General features: G+C 38.1%; 1 protein-coding gene across 1 annotated transcript in view; it reads right to left on the reverse strand.

Annotated features, from left to right (window-relative positions):
• The window catches only part of COBLL1 (cordon-bleu WH2 repeat protein like 1), a gene marked incomplete at its 5' end in the record, with an annotated part of 152,700 nt that extends 130,572 nt beyond the window's left edge, over positions 1 to 22,128 (reverse strand). Inside the window, 3 exon segments of the mRNA XM_081050687.1 lie at positions 21,252 to 21,369; positions 22,040 to 22,112; positions 22,114 to 22,128. Coding sequence (XP_080906813.1) covers positions 21,252 to 21,369; positions 22,040 to 22,112; positions 22,114 to 22,128 — 206 coding nt within the window.
• Positions 22,129 to 22,431: the final 303 nt, after the last annotated feature.

Genomic DNA, 22,431 nt, shown 5'->3' on the forward strand with positions numbered 1-22,431 from the left:
ATTGAAATAGCCCAGGCCTAAACTAGAACACCAAGAAATGGACATTTTAAAAGATGTTATATTGTAAGAGCCCACAGGATTTAACAATTTATAATCCTTGTAATACACAAATATTCCTCTCAGGGTAAAAGTCAATAGCAGGCTGAATGTTACTGGCACAAAAAAGGCTGACCAGCATGTGACCAAAAGTGAAAACAACCCCCAAAACTTGCTAAGCATAGGTTCAATATCAGTTCTAAAGGGTATCTATACTGTAATAGAGGGATATCACCTGGTAGATAAAACACAATAGCCAACGTCTCAAGCCACTTGTGGTATGTGTCGAAATCAGGTTAGGGACGTGGTCAGGGTTCCCAGTTTGGTCTCTCTGATCCATAACAGGTTCACAGCTGGTTACTGAGACCACAGAAATCCAGGCCCACAAAGAAAAGATTAGCTAGCCATGAGTCAGGATCCAGCCAAACTACCAGAAATTCAGGGCAGGACTCCAGTGAGGCATAAGAAAAATGTACGGGCTCAGTGGGGGAAGACCTGGGTATGTGGATGTTGAGAGCACACTTAGCAAGGGAGCTTCAGGCAGCAAGAATAATTCCAGGCCACCCCCACTGGTAGAAGAGGCTCTGTTAGGATCAACTAACCACCTTTTGAACCTACAGGTTGAAAGTGTTTAATGCAGAGAAAGGCTGAATAGGACCACAACTAAAATGGTGTTATAGGAACATGAACTTGTAACATGAACATTTTTCTGATCTCCTAACCTAAATTCCTTACCTGATATGACTGTAATGGCATAGGTTATGAAAGAGGGAGGAAGGGAGATATGGGGAGAGAGAGAGAGAGAGAGAGAAAAGAGCTAAAGACCTAGCACCAACTGACATAAAATACTTTTATGCAAAAGCAAAACAAAATATCTTCTTAAAAAAATATTTCAGTTCACCATAATATTAGGAGAACTTACACAATTGGGCCCCGCTTCATCTATAGCCTCACCTGCCCCTGCCCAACCTACGTACGTGCTTCACTCACACTGGACTGACTACTCCACATTCTCCAATACTCAGGGCACTGTGGTGTGTTTATGCCTCTATTTATAATATTCGTCTTCCTTTCCTGGTGTGGCAACTTCCACTCATCCTTCAAGTCACCTTCACTGTAAGATGCCTGGTGCATTCAAGCAGAACTAATCACAGAGTAAGCTCTTACAGCATTTCATACATACCTCCCCTGGAGCTGGACACTTGTCCTTCAAGAACAGCTCAAGAGTTCTCTCCCCCCTGGAGCCTTGGGGGTCTCACAGTCATTCACATCTGCCTTTATTCCTAGCCTGGTCATCGATAGGATCACATCACGTGGCTATTTCTACCACCCAATCGTGAACTGCTCATGAGCCATATCAACATCTTATTCATCATTTTGTGCCCACTACTTAGCCTAGTTTTTCTGGCACAAAGTAATTTATCAATAGGTTGAGCAAATTAACATTTTTCCAGTTTCCCAACAACTGATAAAGTTTTATGTATTTATTTACTTCTGTGTCATACACAAATTAACCTTTACCATCTGAATGAAGATATTAATCCTTATATCACTTTTATAGTCTAGTTATCCTTCCCTCAATTTCTTAGAACGCTGCTGTGAGATTTTTTTTAAATTAGAGAAACATGACAGAAATTTTTATTTCATTCAATATAACAATGGAACTGTAATGATTTAATTCTACACATATTGTCAAGATGGAATTCAGGGATTTCCCTATGAATAGGCTATTGTGTCTCCCCACCTGAAAGGTACCAACCTGAACAAGACTGAAAGTGTTTATCCTTGCCATCCCACACAAGGAATTTTTATGCCCTTCTTGGTATCATCCATTACGTAGAACCCATCAAAACCAGTAATACCCCTTACTTTCCTTCCATTCCCCCAGACACCACCACTACTATCTAGTACTCACACTGTATACTTCTTCAGCCCTTGCTTATTAGAAAGCAATGTAATAATATAATAGCTACTTAGAATCTACACCATTTGCTTATAATACAGATCATTCTCATAACAGTTCATATTACAGATGAGGATATCTAGACTTAAATATATATGGAACTAACCCAAAATCTCACTGGAGTAAAGAGCTAATGTGGAATTTTAAACTGTATGATTCCAAACCGATCTTCATCCACTAGACCAGTGGTTCTCGGCCATTCCCATGAATCAGAATCACCTGGACGGCATATTAAAAAGGACGGCTTGGCTCCATTTTTAGACATTCTGATTAATTAGGTCTGGAGTGGGTCTGAGAATATACATTTCTAGCAAGTTCCCAGTTGATACTGATACTGCTGAAACTAGAATGTTAAAAATACTTTCATAAATAAAGCTGTATGATAAATAATAAAACTAGGAAAATATTTAGAACATAAGACATAAAAAGTCAGTATGTTTTATATAGTAAAAGCAAAATACATATTAAGAGTATTTTACAAAAATCTGTAAGAGAAAGATGACTATAGAAACAAAGATTAAGGGTATGAATTTAATCACTGTTTGTTATATACCTGAAACTAATATAATATTGTATGTCAATTGTAATTTTAAAAAAGAAATATTTAAAAATTTAAAAAAGAGCATGAAGTTAATTTTTAAGAGAAATGCAAATGAAAACCAAACATTTGAAGCATTTTCCAAACATCATGAATGAGCTAATAAACACAAATTTAAAATAATCACAATCATTTTCCCCCATCGACTGGGAGCCATCAAGGTTTGACAATGTAGAAAGTGATTTTTTTTTTAATCAAACTGAAAGCTGAAAAATGCAATGAAGACTCAGCAAGGTCAAGAAATGTGCCAAAGTGTCAAACAGAAAGTGAATATTGAGTAGAGAAGAAAACAACTGTTCATAAACTTGATATGTTTCTACTGTTTATAAGCCAGAGGCCAGGTTTTCACTGACTCTCATTTGAAGTGCATCCTTGACTTTAAAAAATGGAAGATTTTTAAAGGTTTTTGTTTAATTATCAGGGGAGGTAGAAAAGGAGAAATAGTTCGTTTTGCTCTTGATATATATATATATATATATATGTATATGTATATATTTTCATTTCATAATTAAATATTTTTATATATTTTTATATTTTAATATATTTTTAATTTCATAAACTCTCTATTTGGAAAAGCTTAGTGCAAAGAGCAAGATGCTGTTATTTTCATAAAATATACAAGTATTGTCAGGAAACTCAATGATGCTTGACAAATCTTTAAAATTGCCTATTTCTCTGAAATCACAAAATAATAATGTGTGACAAGTATTCATACTGTTCAAATAACGGCTAGTTTGAATAAGAATGGTTGCATTAATTAGAAAATACACCAGTTCAAAATGTGAACACACAACAGTGGGCTACCCTCTTCACGATCATACCTGCTTTCTCCATTAACTTGAGGGTTCTCTCCAATTTCCAAAAATTTATGACCAGTGGTAACCTGGTTGGGACACCTTAACAAGAAAAAAAAATGCAGCTGTTTGCCTTATAACCAAGGTAATAATCTGGCTTCCTTCAGAAATGGAACTGACAATTTTTAATTGGATAAGTATCCATGTGGAAATGAAACTGGCGTGAAGTGAAAATGGCACCAACAGGCTCGATGAGAAAGAACACCTTCATGCAGATGTCACCTCATGTTCCATACCCAAGAGAATTTGTGCTGTCAAAAGAACTAACCTCATCAAGAATTGCGAAAAGAAATACATAATCTATTCAACCGAATCACTTCATGTATTAGCAACAAACAATTTGTAAGTGGTTCTCATCTTACACATAATATTTTACATAAAGGGCCTATCTATGGTTTACAGATGTGGGAAGTATGAGACCACATAGTGGTCATACACCGAGGTTCCCATCTGTATTCTGCTACTACAGTTTCCTGAAAAAAGGGATGTAACCCGAGCGGTGAATAGGGAAGGTACGAAACAAAAATCTAGTCTTCTTATACATGAGGGGATTGTCTTGTAGTCTCAAAGATAAGGTGTTTTCATTAGGAACCATTGCCAACAATAAAGTCCAGTGAAAGAACAAATTTGGCTAGTTGGTTATTTTCTTTCCTAGAGGAAAAAGGAATAAAGGTTGACAATATACACATTGTATGTTCACTATCTCCACATCTTACCGGGTAGACAGAGCCTTTTCCAATGATTGTAAAGGGCCAGAAAACCTGCTTATGGAGAATCACATTCTATGAACTAATGAGTTACAAAACAGCATTATTTATATTTGGGAAACAATGATCCTTAACCAAATATCAACTACTATCACAGAAACCGAGAGTGGGCAGCTTAAATCAAGCTTGTGAACTTTTCATATGACTGATATTCAAAAACTTTAATAATTTAGCTACAGACATTTAATTGTGAAATTAATATCATAGTCAATGGGTTTTACTACTCTGCCAATATTTCGATGTTTTACATATAAGTACTTCCAATTAATCCCAGGCATGAGCCTATGAGACAGATACCTTCATTTTCAGATTTAAAAAAAAGAAAGACAAGAGAAAACAGATGCAAAGAGGTTAATTTGTCCAAAATTTCCTAACTGTACAATGGCTGAGCCAGGATTCAATACCAGGTCTGCCTGCAACGCCAAGCCTGTGCCTTAGACTATTCCCATCACTTCATGTAGGTAGGTCACAAATGTAATGCAACAACGGTGACTGCTGGAGTCTGGAGAAATGAAGAATAACCTCTACTACTGCCTGCTGTCAAACTGGCAGCTCTGCCCTGTTCCTGCTGAGCTTGGGGCCCTGGGAGCCCCAGACACAGAAGGAACAGACCAGAGCCAACCACCTCTTGCTGCTATAGCAATGATCCTCAGGCCTCCTGGGCTGGATATTCCCTTTAGGAATTTTCCTTTTGGCACCTCACCAGACCTCGCAATCCACTGCCCCAGTGAGGGCAGCATTCTCTAGTCTTGCCATAAATAAGTCCAGGCTCAGAAAGATAGTTTTGACACTCGGTTCTAACTAAGTCAATGCTAACAACTTCCTATAGTCCAATGAGAAGAACTAATCTCAGGGAAAAGTTCAAGGAGGTTAGGGAGAGGGCACATCCACATTTACAAGTTCTATATGCACATAGACATTCTGAAAAGGTTCATTAAGACATCTGAGGAACTAGACGTAATGTTAACCAAGACAAAAAAAAAAGTATTCAAAACTGCATAGTAACTGGCATTTCAGAGATTTGGACTGTCCTTATTTTAAAACAGAGAGAGTATTGTTTACACTGCCTTGGAGGTTGTTCAAAGATGTGTATTTTTAATAAGATTGAATCATGTTTTCATTCCAGCCAAAGTGATTTTATTCCATGAATATAATTTCCACGTACTGTACAGTAATATTTTCAATACAATTAGCTGCCACTGCCCAGCCCAGTACATAGTTAGTTTTCAGTAAGTATCTGTTGAATGAAGAAAAAAATTAAGGAACTATTGCTTCTTCCAGGAAGATATCTTGTTCTTGTTACAATGGGTTATCTATTAAGTAGCTTCAAACCCAATTTTCCTCAGCTAATCCAAGTTTAAAACTCCTTCTCAAAACCCATACCTATCCACAAGCCCAGTTTCTTCACCGCTCAACAGAGCCTGGGAATCCCAGCCCTCTCTTACTTTCCTTGACCGCAGCAAAGATTAATAACCAGAACTCCGCAGGCCTCCAGGCTTCCCCAGTGCTTCTGCGAGGAGGCAGGCCTGGCCTGGGGACCATACAGGCTGCACGTGAGGAAATGTATACTTCCAAACCAAGCAGGTAATTACACACTCAGACACCTAACTTCTCAGCTCATTCTAATAGCTGGCTACTCCTATTTCCCCTAAGAATGTCCTTTTCTTTGGCATGTGTCTCCCTGATGGCAAGTCACTGAGCCATCCCACACACATTTCTTTGAAACTTGTAATGGCTTTCACAGTTTCTAGCTGTAACAAACACTGGGGCTGGTTTCCTCACTGCTGCAGATTTTGCAGTCTTTCAGTTCTGGAATCACATTCACTCAAACCTAAAACTCCTACCCTATCATGGTTAATGATTTCACTGGAAACAGAACAAATGTTTAACAACCAGATGAAAGGTTAGGGAAAAAAAAAAAAAGGAAACACAAACAAAGATACTCATATGGTTTGTTACACAACTATTTCAAAAAGCATTTTTAAACGAGATTTAAATAACTGAATCAACGTATAATATAATCCTGGATAAAAGGAATATAAAAATAGTACATGTAATTAAAAACTGAAATGCTATTTAAAAGTCTAGGATACATTCTATCCATGGCATTACCTAAACTATATCTGAAAGAACACTGGTTTTAAAATATAAATAAATAAATTGGGAAAATGTTACTTTCCATGTTTCCATTTTTGAAGTCATGCATAGTAGTATACTAAAATCCCTGAGAAGACCTTAAGAGAAGATAACAGTTTAATTTATTTAACCTAGACCTTCCCAAATATTATTTGACCATGAAAGTTGTTCTTATAGAAAACATTAACTTGTATCTTATTCAGAACGCACCTCGGTAAACGCTAAAATGCAAATCATGTTAACTAACCATTGTTAATCTCCAAGTAGCCTAGACAATGATTACTTTTCTTTATAATGCCTATTGCTTTCAAGTACTTTGTCATAAGCATATCAATTTTGTAAAATAAGAAAATAAAATAAAAAACAGCAAAAAGTTTAGTCCTATTTAATGTCACTCCTACTATTTATTATTATATTGGCTTTGCTACACCTGGGAGTTGGGGGGGAGGGCGGAGCAGAATGCAAAGTGGTCAAAGGGATTTTAAATGACATCTGGGTTCCACTCTCAGACCTGTGGACGCCTGGCCATGTGATGCTGGACAACTTACACTCTAAGCCTCAGTTTCCTCTTATGCACAATGGGGATAACAACCACATCTACTTTACAGAGCGGTCTTTGACTAGTAAATGCAGTAGCACATGTCACCCATTTAACACAGCACCTGGTGAATTGCCAGTGTTCAATAAACGCTCATCACCTGTCTGTCCAGTCATACAAGCCACCACCGCCCACTGTTCTTAAATTACTGTGACCCAGAACTTTTTAATTAGTGGAAATTTGAATGAATTTACAAATATTCATTCAACCTCTGAAACAATTAGGCTCCATATTATTTTACACACTATTTCATAAAACGCATTATTTAAAAGTAAATTTACTAAGAATACTTTCATGCTCAAAAAAAAAAAAAAAACCACCAAATGCAAAGTCTGTATGTACACATTCTGCCTGAAAATTTTCCTTATACTTACTAACCAAAAGTAGATTTTAATTTTGTTAAGACATCTTAAATTAGTCTTTTCTTTTTTTGACACCAAAACTTACCTGCAAGAATATAGAAAATGTTCCCATATTACAAAAAAAAAACAAAAGAGAGAGAGAGAGAGAATCCAGGAAAACACAAATAAACAAGACTAACTGTATTTGCTCTAATAAAGGCTGGCAGTGGAGGGTGTGCAGGGTTAATTTTTAGGCTATGCCATCATGTGCCACCAGACCAAAAGAGTTACAGCTCACATAGCCTGGGACAATTGCTGCTGCCCACTCATCTCCCCTGTATTAAATGATACAGTCACAGTCACCCTTAAGGATGAAGGAGTCAAGAATTATAGATTCCATGGATGGATCTAGAGAACATTATGTTAAGTGAAATAAGTCAGAAAGAGAAAGACAAGAACCATATGATCTCACTTATATGCGGAATCTAAAGAAAAGAATAGGTGAATGAACTAATCAGAGACAGTTTTGAGGACACAAAGAAAAAACCGAGAGTTGTTAGATGGGCGGGGGGTGGGGGGTGGGTTGGGGATAAGGGGAAAGGTGAAGGGATTGGGAGGCGGCTGGTGGCCGCAAGATGGCCTCAGGGTTTTCTGGAAATTAATTTGGGGAACTTATTCAATAATGTTGTAGGGGTTTTGTTGGGTATCCGATGGGCATGCGTCCTATTTGAGAGACCACCTCAGGGATGGTGTGGATGCCTGATCGTGGCGTTGTGCACCAGAGGCTAAACATTAATGGAAAAAAAAAAAAGAATTATAGATTCCTCTTCCTCTTATAAATAATTAAAATTAGTTTCTAGATTGCCACTTAATTCTACAGTATTCACGGTAAAATATAATGTCTCATTTTTTTATTACAAGGGGTGGAAGATTTGATTTTAATCTACATGTTAAAAAGAAAAGTTTTCTTCAATATATGATAGCCCATGATTAGAATAGTGTCTCAAATTCCCACTCCCTCTCCTGAATAATAATGTTATTGTGCATGACATTACAATGGAAAATTTTCAGTCAATGAATATCAGTCCTAACAAAAATCAAAGAAATTCAGTTAGTTACTCTCACTGTACAGAAAAGTGGAATATTAAAAGGTAAGGCAGTCTCCACAATTGGAGAAGTGAGGAAACCATCATAATTGCAATCACCTTGGTAGCATATTCCTAACTTCAGAGGGGGCATTTTTCTCCCCTAAAAAGGAAATGCGATTTTCATTAAGATTAGTACCCATTTTTGTATTCAGCGTTCTAGGAACAACTTTCCCTGCATCTGGCACAGGGGACTTTCACAATGGACTTATGAAGAAAACCAACCCCATCTTCCATTTCCTGGGAGAGAAAAATGAGAACAGGGTGTGTGTTCCCTCATTCCTTGGTTTCCAATTAGTATAATAATGATGCCAGCATTACAAAAGGCAGTTTTCTAACAAAGTAAATAATGTTTAAATTTTACCTAACATAAACTGAATGCCTAATACCTGTTGCTATTATTTCCACACTTTCATTCTGTATAATTATCTTCTTCCACCACAGAGAAAACCAAGGCCTAATAAGGGGAAAGAAAGCACCTAAGCCAGCGAAAGGCAGAGCAGAGATTCAATTCCAGGTTTTCTGTCTCCAAGTCCCTTCTGCAACAACTGCCTGTTGAGTGCTATTTTGACTTCTGGCTGGACCAGTTTTATTTGAAACCAAAACCAATGCTGTTAAATGCCCAAGAGCCAAATGTACTGATTCATCACATCCGACAATTGTAAGGTAGACTGCAGAATTAAATGAAGAGTGTTTGGCTCACTTAAAATGTTTTCTGGAATGCTATATCACCTGCCCATACATTAAACGATCATTTTTTTAAGGTTTTTTTGTTCCTCCTGATGAATTGTGGCTTGGAATTTCATCTTATTTGGGGACAATGTAAAATCTCAACTGTTGTCAAAAACATTCTTCAAAAAATTGGACAAACTTGTTTTCTACAATAATATGTGCAGTTCTGTACCCAATATGAAGTGTAACTCCCCCCCAAAAGAAAAACAGTTGAGAGAAGGAGCATGCTTACTGATTTTTCTTTCCTAGGTGTCTATTCGACAGTTTAATTTCTTCCATTCCTGATAACTCTAAGTTCTCAATCTTCTCTTTCATGAGCTGGAAGAAAATACACTTTATTATTCGGCCTTATTCTTCAGCCATTATTGTTCACATCAAAAGGCTAATTTCTTCTACCAATAGGAGGACCCAATCAAAATGCAAGACTCTTGACAATTTAGATTTCAGGGGGTTGACACAAATGAGTAGAATTCATATGCATTAACTAATGAATAACTGCTTCACTCTCCAAACCTGTAACTTATTCGATAAATTATGTTTCTCTATCATTATTCAAATAGGAATATTTAGGTTATAAATAATAATATAGCACTTGTGTCCTGTTAAAAACCATGCCCATGATGGCCAGACTTCTTTTTTTCTCTAAGTTTGAGATGGAAATTACATTACTCAGAATTTTCACTTATATTACTAATGAAATGCATATTCTTTTTATAAAAACCACTGCGGAGAATATGCTAAAGGAAAGTTTCAAACCAAGAATGGAATTTCATAATAGAGTGCTGAGAGATTTAATACAAGCCTTTTAATGGTGTAGTAGTAAATAGTGGCTTAACAACAATTCATTGGGAAATGGCTGCAAAAATGAATTCTAAATACTCAGTTCAATACTTTGGCCAACCACTTCTAGAGCTTCTTCTACTCTAGAGGACAAGTAATGTGCTCGTCTCCATTCCCAACTCTAACCTCTTGCTCAAGTTCACACAAATTCAAATAATACCTATCCACTAATTGATCATTATGTATCTAAGTATGTGCAGGAAATTAAATTAAACCCAGCAGTACACACAGAAGTAGTAGTCAAGAATATGGTCTCTGCTTTTCAGGATTTCACAATCTACTTAATTTAATCAAACATACCAGGAAAGACTATTAGCACAGATTATAAATTGCATGAAAGATGCTAAAAATGACCACTTAATAAATAGCAAAAAGGGGGAGGGGAGATAAATTCAAGTATCCAACAACAGGGGACTGGTTATATAAATCATGATTCAACCCTACAAAGACAATACAAACCAGGGAAAAAATAGAGCCCTTTATGTAATAAAATACATTAAGTAACATTGTGTTACATTATGTTAAGTAGAAAAGCACGATACAAAGCAGCAGCAGCACTAACTGGGTATAAAAGAAGGAGAAATTATATACATGCATACAGCTACTTGCTCCTGAGTTTAAGGAAATACACTGTCCAGTATGGTAGCCAATAGCTACCTAAGGCTCTTCAGCACAGGAGAGGTGGCTAGTATGATTAAGAATTTAAATTTAAATATTATGTAATTAATTTAAATTTCAAATATGACTCAATGCAACATATTTTCTATTAAAAACAACATCCTTGTTTTGTAGAACTAGAATCACATTACCCATTGCATCATTCACTATTTTATTTAAATTGAAATTTTCGGAGTAGCTCCTAGAAAATTTAAAATCACATTTGTAGTTTGCATTGTATTTCCATTGGACAGCATGGGTAAAACTATCCTAGCAGAATTTTTAAGAATTGGTTACACTGATTGCCCCAAGGGAGAAAACCTGCGTGACAGTAACCGGGGGACAGAAGTGTAATCTCTCACTATTTTGTCATGTTTCTCTTTTGAATTTTGTGCAATTTGAATATATTGACTATTTTAAAATAATGAATAAATGATGTCACCTATAAACACCACTGCAAAGAATTATTGCCATTAAAATTATTATCAATTTAATTTTGGATGGAGTTGTTCCCCCCAAAAAGCAATATAGTACTTTTGAAGTGATGATACATGGACTTTAGTATAAAATACTTCTAATAACCTAAGATCACAGAAGTATTTCACAAACTAATGGTATCAGAGTTACCAATTGAACATAAAATTTAAAGTCTTCAGACCTCAAAATGCTAGTTTAGTGCCATCCCAGTCTAGCAGTTAGCACCGCCCACCTTTTCTTCCACCATCAGAGACTGTTGTTTTTCATTCTTCCATTCATTGAATATATTTTGCCCATTTTCTTGTTCCTTTTTTCATCTATATCCCCAAATAAAACATTTAATTATCTCTACATTTAGCACAGCACGCATCTATTTGGCTAACCAAAAAAAGAAAAAAAATCCAGGAAAAATTTCCCCTTCACAACCTATGAAATTAATCTTTTTTTTTTTTCCATGAAGCAGTAATGTAAAAACATAAGCAGATCACACAGGGCTCAATGAAAGGGAGTAAATGAATATTATATACACAACTGAGATATACTTAATGTATTTAAATATAAAACAAAATAATTAAATTGCATATCTTCAGCGTATTACCATTTCTCCCAATTTTCCCATTTTACTTTTAAAACAACATTTCAAAACATTTTTCTGCCGTGGCATAGCCAATTTTAGAATTTAAAATGCAAATGCTCATATATCAGTGAAAGCTGTTTCTCATTAGCAGTGTTACATTTAAATTGCTTGGTTCTCTAGGATTAAGGTATATAAAAACCTCCATTCTCAACTCCTAAGCTCTCCCCTCTTTTTCTCACTCTCTTTCCATTTCTACGAGAATGTTTACTATAGAGCTGTGTTGGGAGTATCATTCTGAAGAAACATTCCTAGTGTCAAAGAGATAATGTGTGGAAAGCCATGCACAACAGGCTCAGCCCCTGAGTGAGACAGGTTCCTCCCCAGTCACATAATCATGCGATCATCACAATAAAGAGACTTTGACTAGGTTTGATCCAGAGAGGAAGGCATTCTAGACAGCCTTTAACTATTAAAACAAAATGACTAAGTGCCAGGATTTTAAAAAATTGCTTCTTGACAGGAAATCTTATGAAATACCCTGTGAAAACCAATAGGTGGTAAAAGATGGCCACTGGAAATTCAGTAAACATCGCTCCCTGCCTCCCATACTGTCTATGCCTTCAGCGTGGCACATCGTTTCTTGGAGCTCCAAGGCTGGTCCTTTAATACCAATGGTATTTGGGGTATCTCTGGATTCAAACCATTATCTGTGGGGTTCCAGAAATTTGGTCTCTACCTTGCCTAGGTTTTACCATAACAAAAGGAAATTGCGAATGCCCCAAAATGTGTAATGATCTTTAAATATTCATTACTGCCAACTTCAACTTTTCATCTGCTTAATATCTGGAAGATACTAATATCTGGAAGATAAAATACAAAAAAATGGATTTGGGTTACCAAAAATTATAGCAAATATTCACTCAACACTTTCGGATAATTTTTAGAATGCTACTAATTCAAGCTTGCAAAACCTGCTTATTGTCCTAAATAATTGTGATCACACAAAAACTGAAAATTCCAAAGTGTTACAACCCTAACTATGTATATGAAATACTAAATTTGATTAGAAAATTCTAAAAACACCTCTAAATAAAGTCAAGGCTAACCACTTATAACCAGGGAAGTAAGTTTTTCAGAAACATGTTTCTAGGCTTCACCATACCAGCACAAACTTTGTGAATTAATTTTCTTACCATCATCTAAGAATGAATTTCCTATGTACTTCTACACACATGTAGGATCACAGATGGTATGAATTATTTTCAGATATTGCTCTTTTTAGACAGGTTCTAATAGGTTCTAAATACAAAAATTGCCTCAGTTAAAATGTAAGGGGGTTAAAAATCAGTATATTTTCCCTTTCGGGTCACTATTGTTAAATAGTTTTCACAAGAATTTCCTAAAAGGGCTAAAAAAGTTCACAGGCAATAAACTATGTCAGTAAAACTTGCCTTCTTTTAGAGAAAGAGAAAACTGAAGCTAGAAGGCTGACAGCGTAGGATCACAACAGAAAATTTAAAAATTAGTTTCTTTTCACCTGCTAACATCCTTCTCTTCACATTTTCAGCTTTGCTCTTCTGAAGCATAGCAAAAATAATTTTTGCTTTAAATTAAAGCCTCTCTCTGCTCCCTGTGAGTGGGCATATTATGTAGGAACAAAAGATGGGAAGAAACCACTCCCATAACCTGGCACACCACTTCTGTGAAAATTAAAAGACCCTTCACCACTTGGCGCAGGAATTGTACTGTCAACTAACAACTGAATAATGCACACCTGAGAATAATGGGAACTACTTCAGATCATAACATACAGGTACGTTATTTAAGACAGTGACCCTGTCTCTTTCCTAGTTCTATTAAAGCAATGATACTTGACTAATAGGCATGAAAGAGAAGCAAATGGTTGCTCCTCTCTCTGACATTTCCACTTTGTATATAATTTACATCACTTTAGCACAAAGGAGAAAATAAATTCAATGGCTGTTGTAATTATCTTAGTCTCAATTGGCCAAGAAACTAAGGCACATCCATCAGACCTGCAAATGGAAGGGTGGTTGCCATTTTCAGATGTAACAACTCAATTTCCTGTTTTTCCAGCACATCTGAACTGATACATGACTGTAGCAGCTGTTAACACTCTGGCTCCTGTCACACAACTCCCTTTGGGCTCAACTAATACTTCCTCACTTCCATTTCTCCAGAAATAATAGCATGTGTGCAGGTTAAAGAGACAAAAATTCTCAAAGACTGGTGATAAAGGTCCCACCTAGGTTTGAGTTATCTAGACTCTACTTTCTTACAAATATATCTTGGTGTAAGTACAGAAAATGTAATGTTAGGCTACAAAGTGAAACAGTATATTTAATTTTAACAAACACACCAGAATACATACATAGTGCTTGGTGTTAATCCCTCAAAGTAGTTACTACATTGAGAAATAATGCGCTTTTCCCAATAATCCTATCATTTAAAAAAGATATTCTGATGCTTTTGGCATTCAACCCTATGTAAAAGTCAACCTATACACCATACAAGAAAATCAGAATCATTATTTTATAGGCAAAACCATATTTTGGACCTAAACTATTATAACTCAAGTTCTTTTTTTAACCCCATTTCAGAGGCTTGTCTCTGACTACTATGAGTACCAGTATTTTCAAAAATAAAACCCCACAAATTTTGGTCTTTTCACTCTTAATTCTATACAAAGTAATTTTCTACAAGTATGAGGCAATTTTACAAAGGCAACCCTCTGTCCTATTAACCCATACTTTCCATACTTCTTTTTTTTTTTTAAGTAATTGTCTATATTATTTCCAAAGCTCTGATGCCATTGGGGGGGGGGGGGGCAATAGGGAAGGAACAAGAATAATGAGAGGAAATTAAAATGAGGGATTCAGAGATAATTCTCCCTGCTCTCCTAGCATCTCCATTCTCACTACCTCACAACCACAAACCTGAAAGCCTTAACAGGGCTACATCTTTTTTTTCTAGTGAGTAGGCAGTTTAAAAACTGACTCAGTTTCTTCCCACTAAATTCCTGAAGGTCTGCCTCTGAGGTGTATCCCTGAGCGACATAGTATGAAGAGACACAGATGCAATGGGCTATTGCCTATCACAGGGCACCACGCGTGTTGGAATCTCAAATGCCTTCACTCGTTTCCTATGGAACTTGGAAATTCTGATCTTTGTAAAGGTTTATAACTATTTAAAATGTGTTAAAAGTTACAAATAGCAATCATAAGTTTTCAGATTTCTATGAGTTGAGCTTAAACTATTTTTCTTGCCTTTGCATTTTTTGCTGTCTTAACAGTGAGACTCCCAATCAAAGCACTTTCTTTCTCAAACGACGCTACAATTTAATTCTATAACATGTTTATGTCTAAAGTCAAGAAATAGTTTTAACTTACTGAAATTTATAAACAGAACTGAGAACTTAAACTACATGGGGGAAAGAAAGAAAACAAAAAAGTTTACTCTAGAATTTTTGTAAAAGCTAGTCACTCTTTGAGAGCCTTTTCCAAGGGATTCATTTCTCAGCTATGAAGTTTGTATGGAAAACTGAAGACATTTGGTCCTTTATAAATAGTCATGGGAAACTTCTTTCTCCCATACTTTGAGTTTGTTTTTACTATAACAGATGGGAAAAAAATTTAGCAAAGCAGTCATCAAAAAAGCAGGTCTTATAATAACTATCATACTAACAGTGCACTAGAAGCTTAAAGATATGAAATATCTTTAACAACAACTAAAATGCTTGCTGGAAAGACAGTTTGACTTAACTCATAAAATAGGTACGGACTCAAAAAACTGAATAGGAACTCCTTCCACCTTTGGTCCAGATCCTAGGCACGTCTGTTTCTAAACATCTTACATATATCATTTTTCATGAAAGTTTCTCCAGCACAGAAGTTTACAACTTCTCTTTAAAATATATTCCAATATCTTATAAATGTTACAGTGGTTACCAAAAGGTCAAGCCTAAGCATTCACTTGAAAAAATATATATTACTAATCACCCTTGAGCAAAATTTCTCACTGTAAGATATAATGCTTTATGTAAACAATATCAAACATTTTGTCCCAATTTATTTTTAAGTTCAATACTTAGATGTTCCCCCACATCCCCCAATACATATATTTGAATTAAATAAGCACTACATCATTTACCAATTTCATAAGTTAGGCCAGGGGGTCAGCCAACTTTTTCTGTACATGAGCAGAGGGCAAATATTTTTAGCTTCGCAGGCCATATATTCTCCATCTGGCCTACTTAATTATAATGTGAAAGCAGCCTTAGACAACATGCAAATGAGCAGTTATAGCTACATGCCAATAAAACTCTTTGCAAAAACAGTAGAGGATAAGAGATTAATATCCAGAATATATGAAGAACTCCTGAAATTCAACCAAAAAAGCTAACAACTCGATTGAAAAATAGGCAAAGAACTTGAATAGACATTTCTCAAAAGAAGATATATGAATGGACAATAAGGACATGAAATGATGCTCAACATCACTAATCATTAAGGAAGTGAAAATCAAAACTACAATGAGATCCCACCTCACACTCATTAGGATGGGTACTATCAAAAAAAGAAAGAAAAAAAAACAGAAATAACAAGGGCTGGTGAGGATGTGTAGAATTGTAACCCTTGTGCACCGTTCTTAGGACTGTAAAACAGTCTAGCTGCTGTGGAAAACAGTATGGCGATCCTCAAAAAATTAAAAATAGAACAACCATATGATCCAGCAATTCCACTTCTTGCTATATACCCAAAAGAATTGAAAGCAAGTTCTCAAAGAGATATTTGTACACCCGTGTTTCTAACAGCATTTTTCACAATAGCCAAAATACAGAAGCAACCCATGTGACAGACAAATGGATAAGCAAAATGTGATGTATTCATGCAATCAAATATTATTGTTCAGCGTTAAAATGGAAGGAAATTTTGATATATGATACAACATGGATGAACCTTGAGGACATTATGCTAAGTAAAATAAGCCAGTCACAAAAAGACAAAGGCTATTTGATTCCATTTATCTGAGGTACCTAGAGTGGTCGAAATCATAGAGATAGAAAGTAGAATGCTGATTTCCAGGGGTTGGGGGTAGAGGAGAAGGGAAGTTATGTTTAATGGGTACAGAGTTTCAGTTTTGCAAGATGAAAAGCGTTCTGGAGATAGATGGTGGTTATAGTTGCATAATAATATAAATGTACTTAATACTACTCTACTGTACATTTAAAAATGGTTAAGATGGTAAATTTTACATTATGTGTATTTACCACAGAAAAAAAATTGAAGAAAAAAAAAGCAGGTAGAGGGCCCATTTCGACCTTCTCGTCATAGTTTGCTTACCAGTGAAGTAGACTATTGCATTTTAAATTCTAAGCACAATCATAATGTTTTAAAGTTAGCGTCAAAGTCCCATTTCTACACTAATATCACATTCCTTAGTTTTTTTTCCTGCATAGTTACAGATAATTTTAGTAAAGCTCTCAAGATCAGAAGCCAATCTCCTAGTACCTAGAAAAGCACATTTTACACAAAATAAGGACTCACAAGTTTTGACTAATAATTAAATGAAAGCAGTTGTATCAATAACATGAATCTTGGCATTTATTATTATATAAATAAACTGGGTATTTCAACAATAAAGTAAGGTCATAATGTTATTCAATTGCCCTCTAACACACTCAGAGAAAATAAGACTTTTCAAAAAGTTCAGCATCTTAACAAGTTTATTTTTCTTATTTGGTAATTAACATTTTTTGAAATTACACTATAAATAACTTTAATAGCTGCCTAATAGCAAAAATGAATATAGACTGTCATATGACAAAAGAAGGCTTTCAGTTTACTATGCTTATTAAATCATCCCAAACGCATAAAAATGTTAAATATTATCTTGAAGAAATAAACTAAATATTGAAGTTCCTTTTAAATGCTAGGTTTTGGGTTTCTTCATATGCGTTAGAAATCTGTAGGAGTTTTTTCAAAAATATAAACATGATTTTTTTAAAAATGAAGTCATTTATAAAATCAAGGCATTTGTAAAGCCACTTTAAATAAAAACATTCTTCAGCTCTTCGTATAATCCATGGTACCAAACACACTGGGTGACAACAGGCCTAGTTTCTATTACTCTTTCATCCCTTAGAGTTGTGTGGCCTTGAGTATTTTAATTACGTTCTTTCAGCCTCAGTTTCCACGATTGTATCACAGAGTTAATATACTTCCTCAGAAAGGAGTAGCAAAAAATATTTTTAAATAATAATACTGTAAAGCACATCAAAGGATCTTTAATTTAAAAAGTCAAAATAACACTGGAAGTTAGGATCTTGAGTTCCCTAAAAATGATTAATAGTAGCCTCCATTCCATTTATGGCTTCACCTTCATCTCACCTGTTGATATCTATGTAATCAAAGGTTCTCTGATGTGGTTGCATATTAGAATCACCTGAGCAGCACCGTAAAACTCTCCATGCCCTTGTCCCATGCCAGGTAAAATCAGAATAGGTAGGGCATGCGATAGCACAGGTATTTGTATTAAAGATCTCCAGGTAAATTTCATGTTGAAACCTCAACTAAGGCATTCAACTTCCAAGTAGTCAATAAATTTTAGCTACCAAGAACTCCCTTTATACAATCAGTGAACTTTAGACCCAATAAAGCATCGAAATAAAAGCTTAAGAAAACAGCTGCTAAATCATTCCTTAATTTTTATTACACTTTAAATTAACTCCATCCCTCCAAAATTATGTAGTAGGCTTTTTTTCTCCTGACCATTCCTGAAAATTGTTGAATCAAAACATTAAGGTCCCTCAAAGCAAGGTCAACTACACTGTTAACGTTTAAATTTCAGAGGTTTTGGGGTTTTTTTGCACGTGTGTGTTTTTTTTTGTTGTTTTTTAGCATATCTGAATGGGCAAGTGAAAAACACAAGCACTTAGCTCTAAAGCTAAGGTACCCAAGAGGACTCTAAAATTTAAATATATCATATTGTGGTTAGAACGGGATTAAATGCAATTAATACAATGAACGAGTCCTACGTTTTCCGTCAGGTTTTGTCCCTAATTTGCTATGGGACTTCAGCAAAATCAGTGTCTCTGGGCTCCAGACTGTCATTTGTACAATAGGGAGTTTCACTAAATTTCTTTAAAATGACCTGTTACAACAATGTTAAGACTTGGAAAATTACAGGGATTCTTTAGAGCAGTAATATACAAGGATAAGGATGAAAGAAAGTAGGCCTCATAGGCTGTTAGAGGAGTGAGTCATGATTTAGATACTTTCATAGTAAGGATTTTACTTCCCAAACCTAACAATTTAGTATAACATGTTGATTGATTGTATTGAGATTGCTTCCTGCCACCTCCCAAATACCTGCATCTAGGATCATTTTTTCACAATTAAAACCTTTTTACTGTTCTGGATTTTTGAGAAAAAGAACAAAAGCAATAGTGAATATTCAATAAATATTATGTAATAGGCACTTGGAATACACTAAGGGACAAGACAGACAAGTGAAAAAAGACAAAGTAGAGAAGTGATTTTTTTTGGCTTACAGCTTTCAAATATTGATTACCTTCTCTGAGTAGAATGTAAAGTAAAACGATACGGTAGGTTTTTTAGATAAGATGTTGAAGTATTATGCCAGATGTCCCTTCTTAAATTTGAAAGGGGGGGGCAAAATTCCTTAAAAATATTTTCTTCATATTTGAGAAATGAGATAAAGCAATTTTGCTTTGTACATTCTTTTGAAGCAAAAAACTTACTAGTTTAATCTTTAAATTCTCAAAAGTAAATCTGACGTATCTTAACTATGATTGTGCTTGTCACTACAAAGTGCTTACCATACCTTCATCTCAGAGCTATCTGGTCTCACCTGGCTATTTTACTCAAAAGTATTAACTGATTTCTGAATGAACACCCATAAGTGTATCTTGTGTATGTGCACATACTTGGTTCGTTGTTTTGTTTTGTTTTGTTGTTTAGTATTTTGACCTAATCAATTTTCAAATCAACCTATTTAATTCTATCTTCTTTTGTAGTGCCCGAATACATTTCAGTATTCCTGGAAGCTGTCTCATCTTCAATGTACATAACTCTGCAGCTCCATTTAGAGGCTCATGCTTTTATGATTAATCTTTCTACCAATGTATTTCTTTACTCATACAAACTAATTTGAGAATGGAAGGAAGAATTTAAGATAATATCTAAACAATGAAAGCACGGGGGAAAGAATAGCAACGGAAATCAATAGAAATCGGGCTATTGCAGAGGAGAGAAGATAACTAGGGTATTTGTGACAAAATGAAAGAATTAATTCATACACTACAAAGTTTCCTCTATGTACCCATTATACTACATATCTTTTATATTAGTCATGTTGCTTTGAGACTTTTCCATGTTTCCCCTAGACAACTGCCAATGTTCGCATGGTCTCTGATGAGTAAACGTGCTGTGACTTGCTTCTAAGGAAACGCCTGTCATGTTCCAGGGAAAAATGACTTCTCTACTCTTAAATCAGGAAAACTGTACAGCTCCCATTCATTAGTGACAAAGTCGACTTTTCCTTAACGTTTAATTTCTGGAATGTTTCTATTCTCTTTAGGGCTTTTCTGCAATCAGATTTCCAGAAAAGACACTGAGTTGGGGGAACACTCACTCATAGCAAACAGTTACACTACATCAAAGAGGTTTCCCACTTCAGAAGCTAAACTAGCACCCGTGCTAAGCTTTCCCTGTTAACCAAGATGAAGGTTATTGTGAGGCTCCCCCCATCTCTTGCAGAACTACCTGTTCTCATTACTGTTTACCCAATGGCTTAGCAAGGTGATATTAGCATATCTGGCAGGAAGACATGCTTCATTTAATATTAACTCACCATGTGACAGCCCCTTCCCCTCCAATCTCTCCTCAAACACGTGAGGATACAAAGGAAATAATGGTTGTTTGCAGTCTGACTTCGCGCTAGGCTTTGGCACCAGCAATTGGTCACAGGCACACACACCCCCAATCAGAGGCGCGCACCCCGCCCGGTCCTGGAACTGTCAGGCGGGCTGACAGCTGGCACGTTCTCCCGTCGCCCTCCACCCGCTCGCAGAAAGCCCCTTCCTTAGTCACCTTGACGTTACTCACCTGCCTGGCTTCAGCCCTCGACTAAGGAAACTTTTTTTCCCCTTCCCAGGAGCTCACTTACAGGTATCACCCGCCGCTCTTCCAGGGCCCCAACAAGGAGCCCTTTGTTACAATTTCTGCTCCCGGACTCCTCACCCAATTCCTGGCATTCAGCTGCTCTTCGGCAGCTCAGAGCAGCCCCAGTAGGAAAACAATGACAAACTACCAAGCCCCCACCCCGGCGGTCTCCGAGGAGGCTGGAGGGAGCAGCCCCCTCGGCCGCGTGTCGGTGAGCCAGAGAGGCCGCTGGCAGGGCAGTGAGTTGCCGGCCAGGTGAAACGGGGGGAGGCCTCGCTGCCCTCGCCCTCCCCGACGATCCGCCGCACGGCACCCTCGGCTTACCCGGCTGGGGCGGCGGGCGGCGTGGTCGCCGCCGGGGTGTCCTGCGCGTGCGGGGCTCGGCCGTCCATCGCCCTGCGGACCGCTGCGCGGGCTCCAGCTCCCAGGCGGCGCGTCACTGCTGGGGTGGGAGAGGCCAGCCGGTCAGGGCGGGACGCGCGCCTTCTCGAGGCCTTAGGGGGGCTGGCCGCGCGTCCGGAGACCGCCCGAGCCACCCCAGCCCGGGCCCGCCCGCCTCCCGAGTGCGCTTCCACCTGCGGTCCCCGGCTCCCAGCCCGCGGGCGCCCGGAGCTGCGGCGGTAGGAGGCGGCGCTGCAGCCCCCGCCCCGCGGGGATGACTAGGTAGCCCTTTGGCGCCGCTCCGGGAGGCAGGGGAGCTGCCCTGGGTGGGAGGAGGAGGAGCGGGGCAAGGGGTAAGGGGTACAGGCACGGCCGCCAGGCCTGCGGCGCACCCCCGGGCTCACACACCAAACGCCCTGGGAAAACTTTTCGCGAAGGAAAGTGGGGAGGGCTCGTTTCTTTTTTCCCACCCAGGGCTCATACTTTCTTTTCGGGAGACAGTGGCTCGCCTGTTCTCTCCCGCGGCTTCCTTCCCCACTCTTCCCTCCCCCAGGGCCACGCGCTCGCAGCTGGGCTCTCAAGCCAGGACTTGAAGGGAGGAGAAAGCGGCAGCCTCCGGAGGCTCAGCCCAGCGCAGGCCGGGCCGAGGCAGCGCCGCCCCCTGCCCCGCGGGCCGGGGGCCGGGCGCTCGCTGGGCGCTCCGGGGCCTCTCCCCAAACCGGTTCACTCACCCTGCCCCATATCCCTGCCCAGAGCCCCGGAGCTCGCCGCCACCTCCGCTGGACTGCCACCCAGAAGTGGCGATGAGACTCGGTGGCATCGGCGCGAGAGGGGCAGCCAGCCGGAGAGAGAAACGGGGCGGGGATGGACGAGGACCCAGTTGGAATTTCCTTCCCCCAGGCCTTCGGGTCTTACGAGGGGTCCGGCTGGGGAAGCTCCCAGGCGGGGTGTTCCCATTCCCACCGCTAGGGTGTCGCTTAGGAAAGCGCGGTGCTCCCCAATAGGACAGGTGGGGAAGAAGGGAGGGTACCTGCCCTGCGAAGACAGGAGGGGAGGATCCCGGTGTCAGCCGCGGAAGTGGAAGTGCGGGGAGAAACTTGCAGAACGGGGTCTGCAGCTTGCC

Source organism: Rhinolophus hipposideros, assembly GCF_964194185.1.
Source record: "Rhinolophus hipposideros genome assembly, chromosome: 6".
NCBI classification, from domain to species: Eukaryota; Metazoa; Chordata; class Mammalia; order Chiroptera; family Rhinolophidae; genus Rhinolophus; species Rhinolophus hipposideros.